General features: G+C 29.7%; 1 protein-coding gene across 1 annotated transcript; it reads left to right on the forward strand.

Annotated features, from left to right (window-relative positions):
- Nucleotides 1-26,567, forward strand: LOC148226715 (uncharacterized). The gene is made up of 5 exons (XM_088203944.1): nt 1-257; nt 23,986-25,458; nt 25,520-25,713; nt 25,776-25,990; nt 26,053-26,567. The coding sequence occupies exons 1-5, from the start codon at nt 215-217 to the stop codon at nt 26,207-26,209; spliced, it is 2,082 nt and encodes a 693-aa protein (XP_088060070.1). The 5' UTR covers nt 1-214; the 3' UTR covers nt 26,210-26,567.
- Nucleotides 26,568-27,423: the final 856 nt, after the last annotated feature.

Below are 27,423 nucleotides of genomic sequence, written 5' to 3' on the forward strand. Positions count from 1 at the left end.
GGAGAGAACGCATCGAGTTAACCGAGTCAGTTTTCTTTTAACGGCAGTTCAGAACCACAACTGCTTGAAGAAGGTTGTCAAACGCGACGCACTCACATTTTCAGTTTTTCACCAGTGAAATATAAAATTAAACTATTAACACTAACACTTAAAAGAGTATATTTTAAGTTATGATACATATATAATACAATTGAAAATTTAATATTTTATAAAAATGGGGAGCACGTCGATACCAATATGGACCGTTTTATTTATTGGTGAGTAAATATTTATTTTATTATTAATTCGTATAAATAGTATTTCTAGTGTAATATTTTTTAACAGTAAAAACGCATCGATTAACACAATACTGTGATGTAACTAACAGTAATTGTTTGTTTAATTAATCGATTTGTTTTTAAAAACGAAAGTGAATAATCTAACGTGATTTAAACAAATGAATCTACGGTACAATGCGTTAACATTGATATCGGATCATTATTAATGTAGAGCGTGCTAAATCTTTTTTTCTTCTTGAGAATATTTATCTCAATGCAAATTAACTGCACGCATTGAAATTATAATAAAGATAAAAAATTAGTAGTTGTAAAATATGTTTATTGATATAATAACAAGGCATAAAATTAATTTGTGGTAGAAATAAATTGGTTTCATATTATAAAATTATAAATTATTAATTCAATGTATTTTAATAGTATTTTATCATTAGAAATTGAAATTAAAAATAAATTAGGATCGAAAAAATAATATTTTTCATAGCGACGAGCTTTTAAATAAAGCTTGCAAAATATTCATACGTTGACATAAAAAAATAAGTGTAACTCAATACCATATTTTCCTATTCGAGAATATTTCACTTTTCAATTAACTTAGACCTTGGTTAACTATTTTTTGTGGAAAAAGTATCGTTTTGCAAAAATTGCAAATTGCACGGACACTAACTGGTTTCTCTCGTACATCGAATATACCGCCTAGAGATATGTTTTCTCGAACCAAGATCAATGTCAGTTAGGCAATATGCGAACAAAAAATTATACAACATTAATAAAATGCTATCGATCATCAATTTCAATGCTTTCACTATCACGATCGCGAATTTCGATGATCATATATTTTTTATTACTCTAAGATTGTCATTATATTCCATACGTATATTTTGTATAATGTTTTAGTTAAGAATTAGCAGTTGAATTAGAAATTACGATCGAAACTTAAAAAAAACAGTTAATTCATTGGCGATTAAATAAATTGCTTTGATCTCGAAAGTGAGATTTGCTTTAGAAAAAAGGCGAAATTAGCAGAGCGACGGACAATCTGTTATACCATTAATGGATCGGCTTATATAGTTCTGGTTAAAAGCATAAAATCGGTTAGGGCTTTAGTATATAATTTTCTTTTGAAGGTTTAAGTTGCTTAATGAACGTCATATCATAAAAACGTACGCGAAATAAGTAAGTGGCGTTTTTAAGTGGAGGTCGTTCGATTATTTTATTTTATATTACATTTTTTTATTATAAAAAATGAAATACGTTTTTATTTAAATTAAATTAAAACCATTGTGACCTAACATGCTACCCCAATGCGTCACGATATTAAAATAACAATACATAGTATGATATCAAACATATTTATTTTATTCATAAGTATCTACTAAATAAGAAAAAAATATTGATATGCTAAAAAAAATAAGACTTTTATAATTGTAATTTTTTAACAAAACGGAATTTAATATTGAACCAAATTAAAAATATATTTATACATAAAAATTGTTATTTAATAACTTACTCTATGACGTTTTGATAAAAATGTATTTAGCATCATCTAGTAATTTTCTACATGAGTAGCACTTCAATATTTCGTCATACAATATTTGTTTAATCGAAGCTTATTGAAGATCTGATTAAATATTGTAAGACGAAATAGAAAGTACTATTCATGGAAAAAATCACAACATGATGCTTAATCGATTTATGGTTGTATTATATTTGTATACTAAATATATTTATTGCTTAAGACTTACATAAAAAATAGACCTCTTAAAAACCACTCAAAATGTCTAGTTTAGTTAAAGAAAATGTGGACATAAAAAGATTTTATATAACATTATAAAATAATATCAATTTCATTTTAGATAATAAGGGAGCAAAATGTAAATATTATTATATTATGTATTTAATAAATATTAATATTTTAGTCAGTATAAAAATAGTGTTACTGCACAATTTGATATATATTTAAAAATAAGAGTAGCCCTCAAAAATACAATAAGAATCGAAATTAATGTCTTTAAAAATAATAATATCAATAAATAATTTATTTCATAAAATTATTTTTTAATAATATATATTATAGGTAACTGAAGGGTAAAATTAATAATCAATAAAATAAAGCAAAGCTAGATAATTTTTTTTTTATTATTGTATAAAGTGCTACTTCTGTTTCATGTTTCTTTTCAGAAAACATTAATCGTAGATAAATATTATTTGTATACATATTTATGTGTATGTAAGTTTATATCGATAATGTGAATTTACTTCTTAAGATCAAATTAAAAATAGATCAAATAATATAAACATGATAAAAGTTTACTATATACATCGTGTATATAATAAATCAAATCAGGGGTAGAAAAACTTATTTCTTTTTTCACATTTTATTAATATATCTCTCTGATTATGATCTTGTTTTAGTTTAAAAAAATATATTACAAACTTAGGCATATAAGAGTGGCCCGTATTAGTAAAATAAATGTTTTAAATACAGTGAAATCTCAGTATAGCGAAGCTCAAAGGACTGAAAAAATCGTTATACTGAAAATTCGTTATATTGAGTGTAAGGAAGATGATATATAATTACCATATTACTACAGCATAAAAATAACCTCTTACAAAAATAAAATATTGTTTTCTGTCCATTTTTAAGGATACTTTAATGAACAGAATAAAATTTGTTAAAGAAAATTTTTATAAAATAGTTTTGAGGGTTGGTGAAACACCTTGAATGTCACTTGTGATCACATCAGGCATACGCCAAGTCAAGGACGAACTGAATTCGGAGAAATATTGTGTCAAGTTGTGAATTCGGATCAAAAAATTTCGTTATATTGAGATCAGTGTTCGTTACAATGAAAACATTTTGTATGAAAGTTTTTCGGGAACAAATTGAAGATTCGTTATACTGGAAATTTTATTATTTTGTTATTCGCTACAAAGAGATTTCACTGTATTATAATTAACTACATAATCGACCTCAGATAAATAAGATAGATAAATAACTTATTTATAAATAGTATAAATATAATATATTTTACACATAAAGCATAGTGAAATAATTAAATTAAATCTTAATATAATTAAATAAAAATACATAAGTAAATAGAATAAATAAATGTCTTAAAAAAAAAGAAAGTACAATTATTTATTTTATAAAAAAATCTGTTCAAATTTATCTAAATTACTTTTTTTAATATAAATTCTATTTATTTATATTTAGATCTATTAAAATAATATAAAATATACGAAACACGATGCCCGAATGCTTTAAGCTCATTAATAATATAGCAATTAATGAAATAAATTTAGTTAAATAGCGCAAAACGCAAATATGCTTTTTTGATTTTTAGAGGATTCTCAATTTTTACAAGAATTCTCGAGAAATTTAGATAAATACAAAAATATATGTAATATATAGTATGTGATTATAATAATACAGTATATGTTTGTAGATATTTATATATGTGTTAAAAAAATTTTTTGCTCATATATAACCAAAAATGCTTAAATATGAGCAAAAAGACGTGTGACTTTTATTAATGCTTACTGTACAAATTAATATATGCATACAAGTATATAGATTTAAATTAGGTGTCAGCGTTGGTGTAGAATGCGAGAGATTCCAGATGTATAAAAGTGTCGAAATAAGTGATTTTATCGGAAGTCGTTGAAAACATTGTGATAATGTTATGGGCACTGCTAAAAAATATTTTATTTCAATTTTCGAAGCGCCTTTGTGTAAAATTTTCTATATTATTAGTGTAGTTATAATTTACAACAAAGTATTTCTGAGACAGATTAATTACTTATTATCGTTAATCAAGTTTGATGTCGTTTTCTACTAGTATGTTGACCACGCCTGACCAGTCGGTCACTCGGATGAAAGTGACCCACTGCCATCGAACCAGTTTACGGCATTAAAGTCAAAAACAAAAGTGAATCGACGGACATACCGGTATAAATCATAAAAAAACAAACCATACAAATGCAGGCGTAATTTATGCGCCGGCGCTCGGGGAGTTGCATAATTCCCGTCAAAAAAAAAATCAACAACATTTTTTCGATTGACCGCAGCGAAAACAAATCGTATGTTCTTATATAAAAATATAATAGCTGGCATTACACGCTAGAATGGCGTTACTTATTGTTTTTCTATTCGTTTCTCACGAGCACAATGGGTATCTCGTATCAATGCGACCTTTAAGTATTTATTTATGTGCATATATTTTTTTAATTTATTTTACTCGCTCTTTAGTTAATTGTTTGTTAATTTGTCGAAACTCACGCCCCGATTGTACAATTGGAGCCGATAAAAACCAAGGATTTGTTTGGATAAATGCTGAGAAACTGGGGATGAAAAGAAAAATCGGCCTTCGAGTGAAGCATTGTGATTGAGTGTTAACATGACTAAACGTTCTTTAATTTTATGAGTTACACTCTTGATTATTATTTAATATAATTGTATAATTCATATAGCATTGGTCTTTCTTAATGTTTTAAACAGTTTTCTTTCAATGCAAACCGATGCGTGTTTGCACTTCAAACAAGTTTGATTATCACGTCTCCGTGCGTTATCCATTGCGAAAAAGTCAAGATGAAAGTTCGAAAGTAAATAGCCTGTTTCTTGTCTCCATCGTCTTCTCGACTGGAAGTTTCTTCGCTTTCACTACTGGTCACTCTCGGATAGATTGGCCGTTGATACAATGCTCCAATTTTGCATGCGAATCTAATGTATTACGAAATAATCATTCATCTTTTTCGTGCGATAAAAGTACCACTCAAGTTTTAGATCAACATTGACAAAATTCACTTTCACCATTATCCAATTATGCAATATCATCTCTGTCATTTATTTGGCGATTGAGAAGACTTTCTGTAGTTAATTTTAAGTGCTAAAAATAACTATAAACGATCTTGGTATATAACATATACTATTTTATTTAATTCATGACAAAAAATAATAAAGGAAATTGACATGCATAAGTAGGATGTATGTAAATCACAGAACATTTGTGAAACATCCGACTTCCTACATGTTTTATAAAAATATAATGTTATGAAATATTTTTTTTAAATTGATTTAATTTGCCATATTTTTTACGAAAAAAATGAATGAAGTTTCGTTGCACAGTTCAATATTCGAAAAATAAAGTTAATTTATATGGCCGTGTTTAATCAAAATATACAGAAAAAATACTAAATGTCTATCGTTATAAATAGAGGAACGGAGGATCACCTCATTAAAAAAAAAAAAAAATTATTTTGACAGGCATTTAACAATTGATGAGCTTAATGAGCAATGTCAAGAAGTGTCCTTTAATAAATTGTATACAAATGTATTTTATAGGTATTAAAAGTCAACCACTGGTCAAAATTATATATACAATGTAATGTAAATTTGTTGGTATACCTATTCACTATAAAAATCGAGCGATCCAAATATTTTTTGTATAGTTACTCACTAGGACTCTTTCATAATTAATTGTGATATCAGATATTATAAGTCAATCCTAAAATAAAATGTCTAATGTCTAACACTCTCTAGGACTTTGCTTATCTCAAATAGATGTGCTATAATATATTATAAGGCAATTCCAAAATAAAATCTTGTATATAAAAAGTAAAATGCTTTCATTAAGTATTTTTTTTATATAAAAAATAATAAGGCTATGAAACATTCCTATTAAGAATGCAGCTTTCTGTATATGGAATTGTGTGCAGCTAACGTGCAATTAGTTCGTCTACAATTTAATGTCGTTAACAACTATATGGGCTTGATTTTTAATTGTAAATTTTTGATGCCAGACGATAAAATACAGATTGTTAAATTACGGCCCGCGATCCGGATCCGGCCCTTCAAATAAAATAATATATTATATGGTAGTTAGACAAAATATAGATATGTTAAAAAAATATATATTATAGATCTCGACTTTTTTATTTAACACTGTTTTTCTTAAACCCTTTGAACGCGCAAATCGATTGATTTTTTATCTTTTTACGCAAAAACCAGTAAAAAAATGATTTTGAAAAAAAATTGTTTTCGGTGATTTATTTAATTATTTAGATTAAAATAAGTTGATATAAAAATGATATATCACAATAGTTGATATAAAAATGTATTGTATATACAAGGATGTGCTATAAATAAATATTTACTTATTTATAAAGAATATTTATTTAAAAATATTCAATAAATTTATTACATTCCAAATAATTCCTGGATGAAAACTGATTTTATTCCAAAATTTTGGGATGAGTAAAAAAATCTAAATGAACAGAAAAATCAGTAAAGGAAATTTTATTATTTTTCTAGCCCTTTATGCAACCCACGTGTTCTTACATCTAATTTTTCACACACAATCTACCGTAACGACCTTCAATCGCATCATTGTTCCACATTCTTGGATTTTTTGGCAACAATGGCGCAAATCGAGTTCACCTAAGTTTAATCGAATCCATTGTGCAGAACTGATTCAATTCCATCAAAATTGCTCAAGGACAAACAAGTTTCACCAGGCGTTAATCAAATTAACGGAAGACACAATCGGGCGACATCAATCGGAATTCGCTGATTTGAGTAACCATAATGTATGTCCTAAAAATAACAAACGTTGGGGAAATCAAAAAGCAATTAAAACGTCGTCGACGGCACGATTAAAAAAAAGTGTTACCTCACTATAGGAAACAGTTGACAGAGTTGCTATAATCGCGCGTGCCTGAGCTCGTGATCTACTTATTTACATCATGTGTGTAATTGATGAGCGAATGAAATTCACATTTTACTAAATACTGAAATTATTTTTCGATTACCTCTGTTCTAAAAAAATATATCGGTTTCGCCAGAGATATTTTTAAATTCTCCTTGGGTATTGCACTTATACTCCCAAACAAATTAGACGTTGAAATCAATCGAAAATTTTTTACTTATAATCACTGTTATGCTTCAAACTGTTTAAAGACATTTTTTTTATTAGAATATGAGGTCTTATACACATACTTTTGAAGAGCAATAAGCCGTACCATAGATTAAACTACTTAGGTTTATCATATATATTTTATTTTATTTTTTATTACAAATTTTCTCACCATGACTTGACCGGTTTCCCCAGTGCATCATAAAAAAAATTATGGTACCTAAAATATATGAGAATCGTCCCAAATATTTTTTCCAGAAGTGTTTCGTGCAAGAGGAGCGTTCTCAAGCGCCGTCCTGGTAGCAACGGGTAATGACAAGGGACGCGATCGCGACTCACAAAGCTGAAAGTCACTGATCATTGATGGGTTATTTGCAATTGAGTAGATGCTACGTTAATAATACAATAAATTATATCAGAGCACTCATAGAAAAAAAGCACTAGGACACATAAATCAGATTGTCCCATGTCTTTGCATTTTTCCCCTTACATTTACAAAAATGTATGATTTTTATAAATCAACGATAATTTCACTATCCTGTCGGTGTTTGTTTACAGTAGTCGTATCAATGATACTATTTAGTAATAGGATATTTTTTTGTTTCGATATTTTTAACCCTAAATCAACAATGGCAGAGGAGATAAAATAATCTCAATTAAGCTATATTATGGTTTATGAGTTTAAACTCGGTCATAATGCGACAATAACAGTTAAAAACAAATATAATGTAATGGACAGGGATGCCATTAAATTTAAAAAGTGGTATATGTGGTTCTAAAAATTTTGTTTAATAAAAAAGGGGTTGTTAGTGAGGATATTAGGGCCGCCATCAAAGCACGTCCGAGATTAACGAGACAGAACCTAGCATAACGTATGACTTATATTAATTTACAGGCATTTAAAAATTAGGAATAGTGTTAATTTGCAGAATATGAGTATTTCATAAAATGTCTGATAAAAATCGCGCACAACGAATCTCAATATGGTAATAATTAATGATTCTGGAACAGAAAGTTTTATTTTTGAGTTGAATTGTTACTGTTCTTTACTTTAACACGCGACGTAAAAACAGTAGTTGTATGCCAATCGAACCCAAATAAATGACATTAAATAATTTATTGTTTACAAAAATACATTATTTTTCGAATAAGATATTCTTAGTATTTTTTTTATTTAACTTGCACCATAAAATACACAAAAACTATGGATACGATATCTCAGAATTTTTCTTTGAATTTTCTCCAACAATAAGGAGTACTACACTTCACTCGGATTCTAACTAATGAAGCCATATTCGAGGATGCTACTAACATATCGTACAAAACGCAAATCGCCAATAAATTAATAAAGTGACACAACTAAGCCGAGTATCCTCGTTTCCTTATCGCAAATTTTGGCAATCTGTATACAAAATCCTGTTCGAATGTGACTTTCAAGTCATCGACGAAAGTATTTCTGCTTAAAACACCTGTGCAAAAAAATGTAGTCGATTATCAGATCAAAAAAAGAAAGAAATTGCCTTTTTCAATTCTTTGACAGCAAAAAAGTAACTAATTATTGAAGGAAATCGATCCTTAACTTTGCCTCTCCCCACTCTAATAAAAAATCTGATACTCAATTTCAATATTCCAAAACTTTCCGGGACAGGCAACTTCTTGTGTACCCAATCCTTAAAAAAAAGTGGGCTAGCAAAAATATTTTTATTTATAGAGGCGGAATTTTATAACCAGCCGGGTAATAAAATCAACATTCATTGCACTATTGTTTATTGTTTTCACATATTCAACTTAGCTCTTAGATATTCGCGAAATAGCCGCCCCCAAGCAAGTGCCGCCCGGGGCGGTCCCCCGCTGTCCCCCAAGATACGCTCCGGACTCGGATCATTCATACGAGTAAAAATGCTAGCCAATTAGGACAGCATTTTGGCGTATTCTTGTTATTTTAATAAAGCGAGCTAATAATTATTATTGTGAGAACCAACATATTTATTGTATGAAAAATCAAAACTTTTTTTCTTGGTGTTTACAATATTATTTATTTAAAGATGAGAACATAAAAAAACACGCAAGTATCTATCTTTAAGATTATATACAATGTTGTTGATGGCAAAGCATGCCAGTTAAGAAAACAATAGATTACTATAATGTATTTATAATTTTATGGATAATAAGCTTTACAAATTTTAGTCCCTTACGTTTTAATGTTACCAAATATCACTCAACACGTTTTTACGTACGTGAAAGTAATCTTAACACGCACAGATTTACAGAATGATTAATCAAATCGAGCATCGTAATATTTGCTATTGGAAGATCCATCCAGATCAAAAAAGTTATGAAATCAATAAGAGATTGTTGCTCACTCATCGTTTTTAATAACACGTAAAATATAATCAACGCACTTTAAACGCTATCAACAACAGATTAATGAACATTTCAACACCATCAAACGATCGTTAGGTAACTAGATTTCGGTTTAATTAACCAAAGATTAAACGGTTAACCGCAACAGTTAAACGGACGAGTTATTTGTTAAACTTCCGGGGAATCCATTAGTGGATCGATTTGGCGATTATTTAACCGCTAATGTGTATGCCGATTGAAAGGCGATCCTTATTGCGAATTATTGCGCAAAAACGCGGACATGCATTTCATTATTGCGAGCATTGTGCAAAGTCGTGATCAGAAGCAAATCGCCATTGTTTATTTGTGTGAGTGGTGAAACGTGCAATAAGATCCTGCGAAAGGTTCCGGATATAGAAATCAATTCCTATTGATTCTAATCTATGGATTATAATAATATACAATAATTTTATGGAAAGCGTATTTGAAAGCAGCATTGTACTATAATATCATATTTATTAGATATTATTGTAGTTAAAAGTTATTAAACCTGTTTCTATTTGTAGATAAATGTAAGTAAAAAACAATTGCTAATACATCTATGTTTGTTTTAACCATAATGTTATATAATTTAGACATTGATATTAACAAGAACATTCACTTTATCTGTGATTGACATATTACAATCTAATAATATTAAGTGTTTAAAGTTCATATGTGTTAAACCAACGCTTTCTATATTATAATCATGAAATATTTTTAATGTCACTCCACGCATTCGTTCTAAATGAGCATATATATAAAATATATAGATATTTAAAATGGGTATTCAGTAACAGGCATAACAAACATATAAAAAAGTTTTATTTTATTTTTAAATTGTCATTACTTCACAAATTTTGAATAAGTACTAAGTACCACAAATATAAATGTTTGCGGCAATTAATATTCAAGTAAATGAAAGTCAAATTCTTAACTGAAAAATAGTGGAACATTTATTTCATTAAATTGTCAAAATAAAGGCATTGAACAAAAGTTATTTAAACACAGTTGCTACAGTTGCTTAACCCAACAGAAATGTACCTAAAAATATTTAATGCTGGGATAAAAAGGGCCAAGTTAAAAAAATGTTTTTAAAAAAAGCTATATAATAATTTTAACATATTTTTCTGCTTGATAATCAGTTTTATTATAAGCAAAATAAATAAATTAGAGAATATAAAAAGTTTGGTGTTTCCACCATCATTGCCAATACATTAAAAACAATAACAAAGAGAGTTATTCATGGGGTGTTCAAGTTCTGACCAACGCTAGCTCGCTACCGCTCGCTCGCACCTAACCTATCTAATGCTTTCGCTAAACTCTCTGGATGTTGTCCGAACCGAAGTTCAACTGAAGTCGGTCAAGGTGGCCGACTTTCGAGCAGCGGCCATACCGCCACAAATTTCGGCCGTGAATGACGTCCGCACGGCGGTTGCTGTCACGTACAGCTGGCATATTTGCGCTCAATCGAAAAATGTGCCAAATAATCGCAATTTTTAAATTGTCATATTATTGAAATTACGATACTGATACTTATAAAAGTTTGTGTGGGCACTCACCAATACAATATCAGTGAAAACTTTTCGGTCATAAATATTCAATTTACGCAAAATCTTTGTCGGCTTTTGCAAAATGCCATAAGGCATAAAAATGATACTTCAGAAAACGAACACCACATCTGTGACTATTCTAGAATTTGTCGCCATCGATTCTAAATAAGAATTCGTTATGGTGTGACATTTATATGAACCGATCTAGGAAAATACATAAGGATATTCGAAACAATTTTTTTTAACAAAATCAAGTACCACTAATTATTTTTTAATTATATAATTTTGTATGAAAAAAAATATAATAACGATATCTGTTTGAAGAATATACTATCAAAAATATAATTAATCCCTTTTGGTGCCCTAAAATATTCAAAGATGTCAGTTAGAGTCTGTTGAAGTCCCCGATAAGCATGTGGTATTATAACTTGACCACGTGATCACGATGCAGCGCTCGTCATGCGTGTTGACCATAGGACGTCTACGCGCATACTGAAATTGAACCAAGTTACTCGTTCTATCTCAGTTTGCGAAAAACCATATCATTATCTCTCTCACTGTCGTCACTTAACACGCGAAAGAGCGAAAGGGGAAGTATCTCACCGCTCGCGCTCGAAAGAGCAGCTCCGACTTCGGTCCGTTTGCCGACAATGTTCGGAAACGCTCTAAGCTGGTCAAGTTAATTGAATTACCCCCACTTAACCTCCCGTTATCGGTAACCTTAGACAACTTCCGAGAGATTTTAGAGCGGGCAGAACTGAAATCGACCGAAGTAACCTACTATATTCTCCGTACAACCTTGGCCAACTTCCAGAGTGTAATGCAGGCATAACCCTAAATATAATTCATATAAATATTTAACATGATGTTAATAAAATTCTGATCCAAAGTTGATTTAAATTTTGCAAACATTTATTACGTCTCCCCTCCCTAATTTTTTCGTTATTTAAAAAAAATATATCCTAATATTGTTAATTAAAAAAACGTATATCGCGATCTCGCATGTGTTGGTGAATATGAATATATTTTTGAAGTGTTATGAATATGTTTTGTTACCTTTAATAAATGTTAGATTATTTTTGTAGTGCATTTTAAAAATTGATTTATTATAAATACTAAATATTTTCCCTTTCAAATAATTGAGTAACAAAATGTAGTTCTATTTAAACGTCTAAACTTCTCAATACGTTGCATTTCAAAAGAGCTGGAATAGCGTAATACGTAAAGCCTAGACTGCTAACCAAAAGGCTACGGGTTCAGTTCCTTGCAGCAGAATTTTTTTTTTTTTTATAAAAATGCGCTATTATTTAAAACCAGACCCAGCTGCAAATATATTGATTGCAAATTATAGTAATACATTATAGTTTACAATTAATTATATAGATGTCACTAATTCCTAGACTTTCAGTAGGCTGATTGATAGCTATTTTTTGTGTCCGATTGATTTACCCAATTGGTACTGATTTACACAGTTGTAACGCCTTAAGGTCAAGCTTGTAAGTATTCAAATACCCGCCTAAATTAATTACCCGGTTCTTGGGTAAAACTTCCATAAAGGAACCGGGTACCCGGTTTGGTTCCGGGTAATTTTTGTCAACTATTATATAGTAACTCAGAGTTCAAATTTACGAATACTAAATATCTTGGATTTTATATTGAATTATCATGAATTTTAATCATTATTCATTTTACCTTTTCGATACCCCGCTTATCACTACCTAATCTGTATGGAGCTGCAAATAGCATTGCCTGAAAGGGTTTAACTAATCTCTAAATAGGTTTTGTAAAATCGAAAAAAAAGACGGAAAATTTTGCTTCTTTAAAATCGTGTGACAACAGATTTAAAAAAAGTTAAACATTATATTGAAATGAAAAGAATCGGGTATCCGGGGCCCTGATCTTACCCGGTTCTTACCCGGTTTGGAAGTCAGGTTACCATGGAAAATTTAAGATCTAATTACTTTTACGCAACGATTATGGAATGGTTCGGAAAAGTTATATGAATTTATTTTCTCTACCATGAAGTTTTGATGTGATGTCTTAAGAATTAATTCTGTATTTATTTATCGTTTTTATCATAAATATATATATTTTATCTTTTAACTAAAATAATCGCTTAATCACATTTCCTTTACTAAATGTATATGTCTTCATATTGCGCTTTAATCTCGATCGGAAGTTCTTGAAACGAGTTGTGGTTTAAACTGCGTCGTTGGACTATTTATTAAGAAAAAATATTACTAAATAATACAGTGAAAAATCATTTGAGCTAAATAGCCAAATTCTAACCTTTTTCAAAATTATTTTTGCCATTTACATTTACATATACATTTATATATAAAACACAATTTACCAGTGGTATAAGTTATTGAATGATACATGAAAGACCTGGGTTATAATTACATATAGACCCTGTTTTTTAAATATTTATAATTTTTTTATAAGACTCTGAATTAGTTACTATTATATTATATTGTATTATAATAATTTCGGTTGATCATCAGAGAATAGATTTTTTTAGAAGAATATTGAATAAAACAGGGTTATTAAAAATAATCTGAGCCGAGAAAATAAAATCCTAATATTATTTTAAATAAATTTGTTGCAACATTACAGGAGTAAGAAACTAGGTAAACACAATAAAGTTAGTAGTTGAAGGATATAAATGGGTACAAATTGAGACACTAAGCTGATTGTCGTTTAGCTATAAAGTATTATTTCAATATTGCAATTTGTCTAAAAAATATAGTTCTTGTTGAAACGTTTTCATCATATTCCACTATAATCTGATTAGTCAAATATTAAACAAGTTTAATTTATGCATCGTTGATTTTACTCCATATAAAGAAACTCAATATTTTTTCTATGTATTTCATTAATTTTTATCAATTTGATACACACATGTTGTTAGCACCAGTGACTTAATTGCCACATTTGTGCAACGCTTAAATAATTTTATGTTAATTTAATAATCACGATGTTGCATATTTACAATCAGTTTAATTTACCGTATTAGAAAGCATTTACGCTCATTATGCGATTCATTGGTATAAACTCGTGTGATGATTATTTTTTTTGTATCATATTTATTACCTCACATGAGCTCGTCTTGCGTGACTTGATCGATTGAAAATCATCGGTCTAAAAAATCGTTACTATTTATCATGGAATTGAATATTGCAATATTTTTCATTGACGGCCTTGTATCAATCAGTATTAAGTTATTATTCAATTTAACTGAAATATTCACTCATTATCGTGCTTTTCAACGGAATTTTATCCGTTTTTATGGCGAAATGAAATGGAAGCGTTGAAAATCGAGCACGCGGGCCAAATAACTGATTGGTGGTAATTTTGCAATAAATTTTTCATCTAAAGTAAACAATAATCGCATTAATATAAATGGAATGAAATATGATCTTTCGACAGTCGTGGATAATAAGGTTGATTTCAATTACACGACCGTGTTACATAATTAATGTCTTATTTTTATCAGAGCTTGTTATTTATAATACTATAATTGTTATGGCTTACAATATAAATAGAAAAAGCTATTATTATCAATTAGCATATTTTCAGTATTAATGACAGACATTATTAAAATATTGTATAGTTGACTAATGTCATATTTGTTTATTATACATATTTAGCAAAATATTTGATGTGACTCAATATTATAAAAAAAATAGTTTTATTTATATCAAAATCAACGATGCACAGTATTTTCATAAATTCAATGTTTCATATTCGTAAAATCTGATAGTAGTTGAATATGATGAAAACATTTCAACGATAATTTCGTCAGTCTATTTTTTTATAGCCAAATTTCAATATTGAAATAAAACTTTACAACTATATGACATTCAAATTAAGTACAAGTTGCTGGTTTATAACCATTTTCTAGTTTACAACAAGACATTAAAAATATAAAATAATACTAATAGTCACAAAAAACACACGATAAAAAAATAGATTCATAAATTATTAAAATTAGAAAGCTTAAGGCTATTTATAATTATTACCTTAATTATAAAGTAAATTTTATAATTAAAAAGACATAAGCCTCCAAAATGCTTAAAGCAATATTAAGACTCAAATATTTTTTAATACAATGGAAATCTCTTAAGAACTTAAAAAATCTGAACAAAATAGCCATACACGCGCGGATCGCAAAAATCAGACTTTACCAACTGAGAAAAGACACATATTTGTCTGTCCGCCGTTTGTATTTGGAGAATAAAGGCACACGAGCTAAAGTCTGTTCATGTTACAATTCCTATGACAAAGAAAACATGTTCTTCAGTCCGATTAAACAACACCAAAACAACTCCACCATTGGATGTTGCAAAGTATTTGGGGATACACCTCGACAGAGAACTTACCTGGAAAACCCATATTAGAAAAAAACATCTAGGCCTCAGTCTGAGAAAATATTACTGGCTAATGGCTAAAATCTCTTAAATGACAATAGGAAATAAGCTACATGTATACAAATCAATCCTTAAGTTAATTTGGATGTACAGTATTCAACTCTGGAGATCAGCAAGCAACTCTAACACAAAATAAAATTTTAAGACTGATATAAAATGCCTTGTGGTTTCAAACTTTCTTATTCACAAAGACTTGAAAATGAGAATTGGCAAGATAGGAGTGAAAAATGCAAGATGAAAAATATAAGAAAAGACTGGAGAAACATCCAGAGAAAAATTGATTTATAAATCGCTGATGTGTGATTTATCTACGTGAGATTTAAATTTAAAAAATTAAAAAAAAAATTTAACCGTTTTAACACAGTAAGAACTAACTGTGACGGTTGTGTACAATTAATATGTCAGTATTTTTTTAAATATGAATGTCATTAGTATATAGAATAAAGAGGAACGGCCCAGCGGGCCTCCAGATAGAATCTTGCGCGGTATCGAGAAATCATTTTTTAGCGGAACAAGATAATTTTGACCTTTAATGTATAAGTGTATTAAGTATATAAGATAACTATAAGTATATAACAAACCAATACTAGCCTCTAGAAAATTTGCATAACTTCTGATTTACAACTCCACATCCATATCCAGTGTTCGATGACATAATACAGTGTTACAAAAGATTCGATCGGTTAGCCGCGTTAGAAAGGTGGACAAAAGAGCTCGTTACGTTCTAAAAGGGCCACTGGCGTAATGTCACACGAATAACGTGGTCAGGAGTCGAAAACGATTAAGTTTATCACAAATAACCTGTGACAGGAATGGCAAACATTCTAATAAATACGTTATAAAATTAATAATTTATCAGTCATTCGATTTCTTAATCTTCGTCATATTTATTTCATAAAATAACACACTAAAAAAGCCCATTTTCAAAGACTATCTAAATCACTTTTTACAGAGAAAGAGTCCGCATTGGGTTTTAAGGCCGAAGGGATGTGACTTTACAGATTATTTATTTAAGCGTATATAAAATATAACGGATAAATGAAAATGTAGCTGCCGTTATCAAATGGTGAAATTGACATAGCTGGTCTTGAAAATCCGTGAGAAAACAATTCGTAAATTTTACTTAAATTTTCATAAGATAAATATACATGAAAAATAAAACTTAAGCATCAAACTTAGGTTTAGGGAAAATATATGTGCAATTAAAAATCGCCAAAATGACAATAGTCTTTCTAACAAAACATTAGTGATTAGCAGGACACCCAGAGTTGCACAATAACCACGCATTGTGGGATGTATTAAGCAGACCACTCGATATTTAAAAACACCATAACAAAGCAAATCTCTTAATAAATGTTTTGGGTTTATTTAATTAAGCATATATAAAATATCAGATATATGTACATAGCTGTCGTTATCAGGTTGTAAAGACAAAATATCTGACCTTGAAAGTCGAAGCGTCTTCGCTGGAGTGTTGACTTGAATGTAGTGGAGCAGCGAGGATCTGTTGCGATGTGTTTTTATGATACTGGATGATCTTTCGATATGTCTAATGCCTGTCTGTCTCTTCTCGTCTGCTTCTCTGTGATCAAGTGTCGCAACTTTTATATTGTTGATTTTTATATGATATGGCAATCGCATTGCTTCTTGGATATACCTAGAAAATAAGTTTACAAATAAAATTAAAATTTTCAAATGACCACCTACGGCGATCGGTAACAAGGGGGTAAATGACAATAGTAATTTTTATTCATTGTCTATGAAATATAATTTTCATATTAAATGGTAGTTTTTTCCGGTATTTAATGCTGATTAATCGTGATTAAAACGTGTCGCACATCTAAGCAATTTTAAATAATATAGGCATACATATGAAAAATATAAAAATAGATGAGGGTCCAGATTGGACCCTTGGAGAACTCTACATTTTTCCTTTTATCTGCCATTTTTTGTTTCATAACCCTTGAAAAAATATTTAAAGTTGACAAAAAGACAGAGAAAAATTAAACCAGATTATCTCATTTACATGCCAGTATATTTTTTCATGCCATAGGTTTGCCAACTCTGTCGGTGACCGTCACTGCGTGCGAAAGTAATATTCATATAACGACTCTTCCGCGCGATGGACCGAATTCCAGCGATTTCTTGCGTAATGCTGGATCAGGTTGTGATTGAGAAAAGAGACGGGGATGAATATTCGTGTGTAATTGTCACATCATGTAAGTGTGGTGAATGTAGCACGAGGACCACTGGTCATAACATCTCTGATTTAATACTTAAACGCTACATGATTTTATCATACTAAAAATCACATACATTAATTTAATTACGGTTAAATTAAAAGAACAACAATAAAAAGAGCAATCCATCATTTTTCAATTTAAATTTAACGTTCCACCATACATCATCAATTGAAATTTTCACAAAACACTTTTTACATGCAAATTCGATGCGTATCGTGAGACAATGTCTTAATTGCCCCCGATTGTTCTCCAAGTGATTTTTTACACAATAAATTGGGTGTACGATGTACTTTCACGCGGATACTCTTGGATGTGGTATGGAATGTATGGACATTTATGATAACTTTACAAAAGCGTTAATGTGTGGTAAAACGTGCAAATTCCTCGAAGTTGTTAGAGCGTATTACTTTGTTTGTGTCTTTCAAAACCTTCCCGTTTTACTCACAGTGAACAGAAGTGAACGTTCAAAACTGGATCTGAATCGTCACGATTCTAATTTTTCAACACTACTACTTACAACATAAATACATACTGAATTTACATAGGATAGTGATGATGTTGATAAATGGACGATCAGAATACGAGATCGCAACATTATTCAAGAAACATCCGTTTCATAATATATAATTCATAAGACATAACCAGAGCTCTTCTACCTACACCTTCTTCTCAATCTTATATAATATGTTTTATTGTATTTTAATAACATTACAAAAAAAACCAAGTCATTAGTATTGCAAATACAAGCTTTAAAATAAAATATAAAAAATCGCTTGCATAAGTACATAAATTAGTAGTTATTATTCAAAAGTACAGATACGATATAAATTGAAAAACACAATTGGTTTATGAACTCAGGTCTTTCAGTTATTAATAGTGCTAGTTAATCACACAAGCTTACAAAATATTGTCCAGTATTCCACTAAGACTCGGCACTTTTTAGTGGAACTCACTAGGAGCAGTGAGAGTGCAATAGGCAGGGCAGAATCATCGCCACTTATTTACTGCAAACCTTGTTATAGTAATAGACTGCATGGCGTAGGCTTATTTTCAAGCAAGCGCAAGATGTTTGTTGTGTTATCAGGGACGTAAAGCTTTTTTCAGAAGGAGCGGGTGGGGGTAATATTTGAATTTTTTTAAAAGACTTGTATTTTTCTAGCCAAATTCAAGGGAGTCCTGTTTAGAATCCCCGTCAAAAGGAATAAAATCAGCAGTGTAAACGCTCGGTTATCTAATGTTCATATTGAGACTTTTTGTAAGAGAGAATCCAAGCCGAATTTTATCAATAGAAGGGCGCAAAAAGAAATATCACTTCTCAGAAGTCAAAAATCCACGTCAAAAGCAATAAAATCGTCTCGGTGCCATCGCAGTGGAAGCGCTCGATTATTTAGCATTCATATTAAAATATAATTATAGTAATATTACGACTTATAATAAGTAAGAATCAAATTTTGATCAATAAGAGAGCGCTTAAAAAATTTATCCCTTCTCAGAAGTCAAAAATTCACGTCAAAAGCAATAAAATCGTGCCGTCACCGTCGCAGTGGGAGCGCTCGTTACATTAAATATTTATTGCTTTAAGAATAGATAACGCGCGCAACCGTTTCCAATATACCTTAACAGCCAACGGCAATTTATTTCAAAGAAATTCGCTACCCTTATATAATTGATCGGACCATAAAATCCACTACATGAATATAAATAACTGTTGCAAAAAAATGTATCTTTGTCCTAATCAAATAAAGGCGCCGGGGTAAGCTTAAAAAATATATTATAATATTTTATCGATTACTATTCGATATTTGAATAGTTTAAAATGACAAGTAACCTATGGTAGTTATTTTATTCACCTATGTAAATATTTTTTATTTACACTCACATAAAAGATCCATGTATTTTTATTAAAAATACTACAGATTTTATTTAATTAATAGCCTGAGAAGACTACCGACATTTTTTTCAGTTACAATTAAAATGATAAATATGATTTATACAACTCGTTGAATAATTTACTTCTTAAAGAATCTCTCACGCACAATTCATTTTTTTAAATCAGGTAAATCTGGACTGGATTAGATGATGAAGGATATAATTATTTTTTATCACTAGAATTAGGTTAATGGATTGTGTGAGTGACCATAATTACTGTTGTACAAATTATAATAATTGTTTTTCATAATGACTTAATAATTAGTTTTCTTAATAGTCTATGTGAGAATATTCTGTGCGGATTGAACTTGGTTAGGTTTTATACTATTATTCATATTTTAAGTACATGTTTGACCATTTTTTTATATAGATAATGTATCAAAGACATATCATATTAAATAAAAATACAAATGGAAGTGTATTTTATATCACAGTTACGCTATCGACGCCTAAGAATTTCCTTCTTAAGTACAATATATAACAACAGGAAAGAAAAATACCACCAATTGACAGACACCACAATCGTATCACTCTTCTAATTCTCACGATTTTACTCAACGACTGTAAAAAATCAAGTACTTCTTAAAAAAATAAACATATAATACAATATTCTCATACTTTCCTCGCCGGGTCCGGCGTGTACTCTATGCGAAATGTTCTCTACCGCCCCATTGTTTACGACAGAACAATATGAATTTTTACTTATTTTTCGCCAACTCTTTTTTCAGTCAAGGCTGGAGTGTGATATGATATATATATGAATTTATTGTTGCAGGAAGTTATAGCAAAACTGTGAGTTTCCCCGTGCGATTATCAATCTTGTCAGCTATTAGGCTCGAAACTTGTTCAATTAGATAGCAATCTGTGAAAGTAACATCACTCAGATTAACACACTCATAACAGTGGCGTTTATCTGAAGACATACCAATAAATAAGCTATTCAAGTTGCTTCATTAAATTCTTGAAATAGTGAGCAAGTTATTTGCGGTCTATTAAAGTTTATATTCTTCTGGCTAATTAAATGTTCTGAACTATTTATCGCAGATGGCGTATTATATAATTCCAATGAAATAATAACCTTAAAAAAAGCTTGTTTAAACAACTTTGAAATCATATCTTCAATTACATTTTAATGAGCTTACAATTAAAGATACTGAAAAGTATCGCCGTATATTATCTGGCCTTAGCCTAGTTCCGAAAACAATAATATACTATATTAAGTAAAGTATATAAATATTTAATTCTCAACAGTTAAGCTAGATTAACGAGAAATGATTTTATGGTACTAAAACTCTCATTGTCTTTTCGTGATAATGAATATAAGAAACAACTAGATTCGTATATAACACACGAAGTTAACCGCGAGTGAAATAATACATACTTTCTTAATGGTTTTAAACTGTCTAATTATATTTAATTGTTGTATTAATATATTACTTTAATTTATTTGTTATAGTTTAACCTAAAATGCACATTATAATGTAGTTTATTTCTCAGATTTTTCCGAATCCCACATCTCAAATTGTGATTGAAATCTCCTTCCGCACTGACCGATCATTTGATGTTTCAAGCTGCGTTTTAATCGACTACTTTATTAAATTGCGGATGTTGTATGTTCCGCATGTTTCTCTAATTCGCAGAATCTGCTCTTCAATTAAATCGCACACTAGGCGAGTTTCCTACCGTGAATTTCCTCGCAATTCCTAAAAGTCACCACGCCACGGAACATAAATCTGACATAATGGCACGCGCTGTACGAAAAAAAACGAAGCACAATGAGATTACGCAATCTGTGTATATACACTGGGGCTTATGGCTTCGAAAAGAAAACGTATATTCAAAATGCATTGTCTGTTTGTACAGCCTTGACAAGTGCACGTTTGTTTCACGGTCCGATAACGGCGCCGTTATGCCCTGTTGCGTGATATTGTTACGGTTTTTTCGTGGCCGTTACATGTTATGTCACCTAATCTGATGTCTTCGTTTGCAAGAAGATGCTTAAGTGCACGAAAAGAATTTTAAATTGGATCATTTTATTTATTAACTTTAGTCACAGAAAATATTTTTACCTAGCCTGAGCGAAGAGGGGTACGCTAGTACCCCATTTTAATCTAATGATCATATATTTTTATTTTTATTATTTATTGAAAATATGACCATCGTGACTTGACAGGTTTTTCCAATGTTTCATGATGATTACAATTTAATATTTTTAAAGCAAAAACAATTATGGTGCACATTTTAAATATATGAGCACCATTCGACATATTTTTAAGAAGCTAAATGGTTCGTGCAAGATGATTATTCTCAAGTGCTGGCGTTTTAACCACGATGGGTAAGAACAAGGGTCGCGATCGCGACCGAAAGTTATCGAGTATTAACAGGTTATCGACACCACTCCTTTGCATCTTTAAAAATATGCTTCAAAAAAAAAAAATCCGTACTTCTTCTTATAGAGATATCTTAATCAAATTCTTTGAATTCTCTCCAACAACAATTTCGCTTCACTTGGAATTTAGACAATGGAGCTATATTCGAGGACACTACGAACTAGCGTATCGTACAGAGCGCGAATCAGCAATAAATTATTTAAGTGACACCCGCATCACACAGAGACGTCATTTAGGGGGAGCAAGTGGAGACATTTGCACACCTTCCTTTTGAATTTGACCAGAAAAATGCATGTCATTTAATGAAACACTATGAATCCTAATGAACTCAAAATATTTAAAAATAATGACTACTGACTGGCGAACTTTTTCCCCTCTCCCCTCTCCGAAAAAAACATTGATTGTAAATATAAATTATCGGACTTTCTCTAAAAAAAACTAAAAAAACAGTCTCGAATCTATCCCGAAAATATTTGTTGAAATATTATTTCAGTGAAATCATATCGGAATACATTTCTTCCAGTAGATATATATTTTTAATCCCAGAAAAAGCTGAAATGACGTCCTTGATTCTAAACCAGAAATTATCGGGTTATTCCTCAAAAATATCTTAAAAACAGTCTCGAATATATCCAGAAAACATTTGTTAAAATATGTCATTTTATTGAAGTCATAACGGAATACATTTTCTCTGGTAGATATATATTTTTACTTCCGGAAAAAATTGAAATGAGGCCCTTGATTCAAAACCAAATATTATCGAATTATCCCTCAAAATTGTATGTATTTTTTATGGTGTATTTACTTTTTTTTGTTACGTATGTAATATGATACTACAATACTATTAGAAAAAATATATTATATTAAACTTTGAATCGGGCCCCGTTCTAATATATCTTCCTTATATTGGCACACCCGTTATGATTGAATATGATTCACTTTGATTTATTTATTTTTCATTTAAACCCATTATTACCTCCAAGCACATAATCAAAATGCAATCACAATCTAGCACATGATTACACAATTATAACACAGATTCTGACAATAAAATTGAGAAAAATGAACAATACAACAGCCTTAGGTGTTTTATATAAATTTTGAACAAAGTACATGTATTTTTAACAAATGTTTTATATCTAATTGTTTAACAATGAAATCAACTTTCTCTATTTTTATACGATTTAAAACTATAATGATAATTTAAAGGGTCAAAATATAATACGGTTGCGGTCAGAATTTAAATTAAATAGTAATAATTATTTTGACATATGTTCAAAATCATTTTTTTCAGTTGGCAATAGTGTTATGGTAACACTGTTATCATATAGTGTTGTTATTGATGTAACTCTAAAAATTGGCACTACTGGTCTATCTGTCATTTCATTATCATTATCAAAGTGTTGTTTGGTTGGGCTCGCAACATTGTCAGATATCAACACAACAAGATAAGTGTGCTTTCCACTGCCGCTCTGTCGTTATTCATGCTTCGTTCATCGCTCTGAATACCATACAACAGATCATAGATACAATTAAATAGATTCATTTAAATTTATTTATGGGGTGTTCAATGTTCTGACAAACGTCCGCTCTACGTACCTAACCTGTCAAAAAGCTTTGTTGTGAGCGAGATAGTTTATAAGATATTTCTAAAATAAATAATTTATTGCTTATTTAATTTGTAAATGTTATATTATTTTTTTAATTTACATGATCATCCTATATTTTAATTCTGGTTGTCCTATATTTTTATTCTGACCATATGCTATTTTTATTCTAACCATTTGATATTTATTCTAACCCAAAGTTGATTGAAATTCGGACCATTTAATTTATTGCCTAATTTAAATAACTATTGTTTGATTGCAGTTATATGCCATGGCAGTTGTATAACGATTTCATCCAACGGACACAGTCCAGACGTAAAAATGCTGTCCATCGATAAGAAGAGCATAGAGTTTGGTGGCTTTGTACCGATAAACCCACACACGAATTCTCCTAGAACGAGCAAGAGTAATTTGAAGCAAAAGAGTTACTTAAACTCTACCGCCCTTCCGGTCAACGAAAGATACAGACGGTTGATACCGTATATGACATTCTATCTCGCCAATGATTTTAACGACCCTCAGAATGATGTACAACCTTCGAAAGTACCTCTACAAAAAATAGCTATACCTAATAATGTCATAACAAGGACACAGAGCAGCAAATCGGCTATTCAATACAGCAAAGTTCCTCATTATCAAGGAAACAGATTGACTCAATTCAACATTGCCTCTTCATATCCGGATAAAATAGCTCAAGATTATTATTACAATACAGAGCATTCTAAATATATAAATCATAATCTGCAATCAGATACTAAATATGCCCCGATCAAATCGATAATGAGACCGCCAACCAAATCTGTATATGATTTCCAAAGGCCGATACCGGTGCCTGTAAAAGTATCTTCAAACTTCAATAAAGAATTCCCAAATTCAGATTATTTCTTAAAATCTATAGAGGTACCAAAACAGCAATATAAATTGATACCATACGAGCAAACACCGCCGGTTCATGTTCCAGAATTGGATGAATCTAATGATTATTTCGAATCTAAGAAGTATAATTATTACAAAGAAGAAAAGAAACCTGTGTTTACGCATAATAAATATTTTGATCAATCTTATAAATATACACCTGAAGTTCAGAATTATCAGAGCTATGATACGAGCAATCTTAAAGTTGAAAAAGAATATGAAGAAGATACATCTAAGTACAACGCCATTCCGACTATGTCGACAGGTTTTAAACCAATATTTCCATCGTATGCATCACCGATAAGTAACACTAAAGTATCTCACTTCAATACAATACCTTACTCTCCAATCGATATTTCATTTGAGAGTAATTCAGGGACTACAAGCAAACCAATTTATTATAAAGCAAATTCAATTTATATAAATCCATCATCAGAAGACTATATAACTAAAGCACCAGAAATCAACTACGGACCTTCTTCGACAGATCAATTTGAACAAAATAATCTTGCATCGATATTGAAGAGCTTACAAGCTTCAAATTCTTTACCTAAAACTATAACAACAGATAATGTAGATTCTTCAATCAAAACTTTGGTCAAAATCTTAAAGAATTTGAAGAGTAATAATCACAAATATGTAGAAATTTCTACAATTAAACCAATTATTAGCTCACCACTGCCTTTTCAACCAGCAATCAAACATCTGCCTCATCCAAAAGCTATATTGACACCATTTATTCCTTCAAAAAAAATAGTGAGCCTAACAAAACCGACTGTAAGTCCTGTTTTAGTTCATGAATATCCGTCACAAGACTTAGGTAAGTCAAAATATTTATATAGCTATTTCAACATATATAATAAAACTATCTTACTTTTTAGAACATGTCGTTGAAGCACCGTTACATGGATTAGGTAGTAGTCAATCGTATCCGGCCGATTCAAATGAAGTTGGTGGAACGCCTGGAAAATTAGGGATCGATTATCCAGCTTTAGCGACCATTCCAAAAACTAGTTTTGATTGCAAAACTCAACGTTATAAAGGATTCTTTGGAGATCCTGAAACAAATTGTCAAGTATAACAGTTTTATTTTATATGTTAAAATTTATAGTATGATATTAATGTGTTTTATTTTAGGTGTGGCATTACTGTGATCTAAATGGAGGTCAAGCGTCTTTCTTATGTCCGAATGGCACAATTTTCAGTCAAGTGGCATTAACGTGTGACTGGTGGTTCAATGTTAAATGCTCAACCACAACTCAATTATATGTTTTAAACGAAAGGCTTTATAAATACATATTACCATTCAATCCAAAGTTTCCTGAAGACTACAGTGGCCCATTAGTTGATAAGTAATAACTTGTATTTAATATATTAAATAATAATCAGTGTTAAACAATGTATATTGTTGCAGATATTTAACTATCAAATATAAAGAATTAGAGGAAAAGATGAAGAAGAAAAAGAAGATTTCCAATCCAGAGCCGAGCTTAGAGATGCAAAAAGTGGATGTTATAGAAATAAAGAGTTCGGGTATGAGCGGAGCGTTAAAACCATATGATGATAATTGATATGGTGTATACATTTAGGAATGTGACTGAACATTTAAAAATCTGTAAATATTTTAAGATCTTAGATCTCAAGAACAATTAAGTATTTATTTTAATGCTTAATATTGCTTTTAATCTATTTATTTTAAACTATTTAAATGGATATGTATATATTATTTGTGCAATAATAGTTTAATGTTTCTTATTTATAATATTAAAGCCATTTAGGTATTTTTAATAAAGACACTTCAATAAAAGAAAACTATGAAGTGCCAATTTAATGTTTGTCACAAAAACAATAAAAAAAACTCTAGTCAGTGTAAGAAAACAGTGCCTTAATACATGATACATTTTTAAAGGGAATCACAATAAAATAAAAGATATAATTATTTTTATTATTCATTTATTAGGAATGAAAAATACACATTAATTTAAATTTTAAATAAATGCAAATAACATTTTCAAATTATATAATAATATGTAAACAATACTGCGAGTATGCAAAAAAAAAATACAACAGTTTACACACATATTTTACACAGACACATGGTAAATAGGATAAAGCTTATGTATATTTTTTAATTCTATACATCAACAGAGTTTCAATAAAATAGTGAACATTTACTAATTATAGTTAATTATAAACATATTATTCATATAATAAATTTAATAAAAGAATTGAATTAAGTATGTATATTATTTTAAAATGTCTTAATTTATTATAATATTATATAAAACCTTTATTTTTATAAATAATCACATTTATAATATATTTGAGAGAATTATGACTAGCTTGATTTAATATTGTAAAAACAATAAAAATGAAATATTTACGATGTTTTAAAATTTATTTAAATAAATAAAATATCACAAAATCAACCATATTATAAATATATTTACAAGACATTAACAATCAATTCTAAATGAAGTTTTAAGAATGTAAATCTTAAGAATAAATGTAATAATTTGACACACTGATCTTATTCTATAAAATGTTTTTAGAAATACTTATTATATATAAAAAGCTTGAATAAGCATTTATTTTATAGCAAATTGTCTTAAGAGACGTTTAAAAATGATTTATTTTGGAAAGGGAATGTTAAGACCAAAAAGTATGGTTGAAAAAATGCGTGTTATGGCCAAAATGCGTTGACATTTCGTAGACGACTTTTACAGATTGACGTTTCTTATGGCATCTATTGTTTTTAAACTATATATTTCAACTTAGAAGAGTA

This window comes from Plectrocnemia conspersa, unplaced genomic scaffold, assembly GCF_051122295.1.
Source record: "Plectrocnemia conspersa isolate PC_06_02 unplaced genomic scaffold, ASM5112229v1 ptg000014l, whole genome shotgun sequence".
Classification (NCBI taxonomy): Eukaryota; Metazoa; Arthropoda; class Insecta; order Trichoptera; family Polycentropodidae; genus Plectrocnemia; species Plectrocnemia conspersa.

Excerpts from the sequence above, each read along its gene's own strand:
- LOC148226715 (XM_088203944.1), top strand. The coding sequence starts at position 215 with ATGGGGAGCACGTCGATACCAATATGGACCGTTTTATTTATTG. Across the intron at positions 25,459-25,519 it reads ATATCCGTCACAAGACTTAG|AACATGTCGTTGAAGCACCG; the intron begins GTAAGTCAAAAT and ends CTTACTTTTTAG. Across the intron at positions 25,714-25,775 it reads ATCCTGAAACAAATTGTCAA|GTGTGGCATTACTGTGATCT; the intron begins GTATAACAGTTT and ends GTTTTATTTTAG.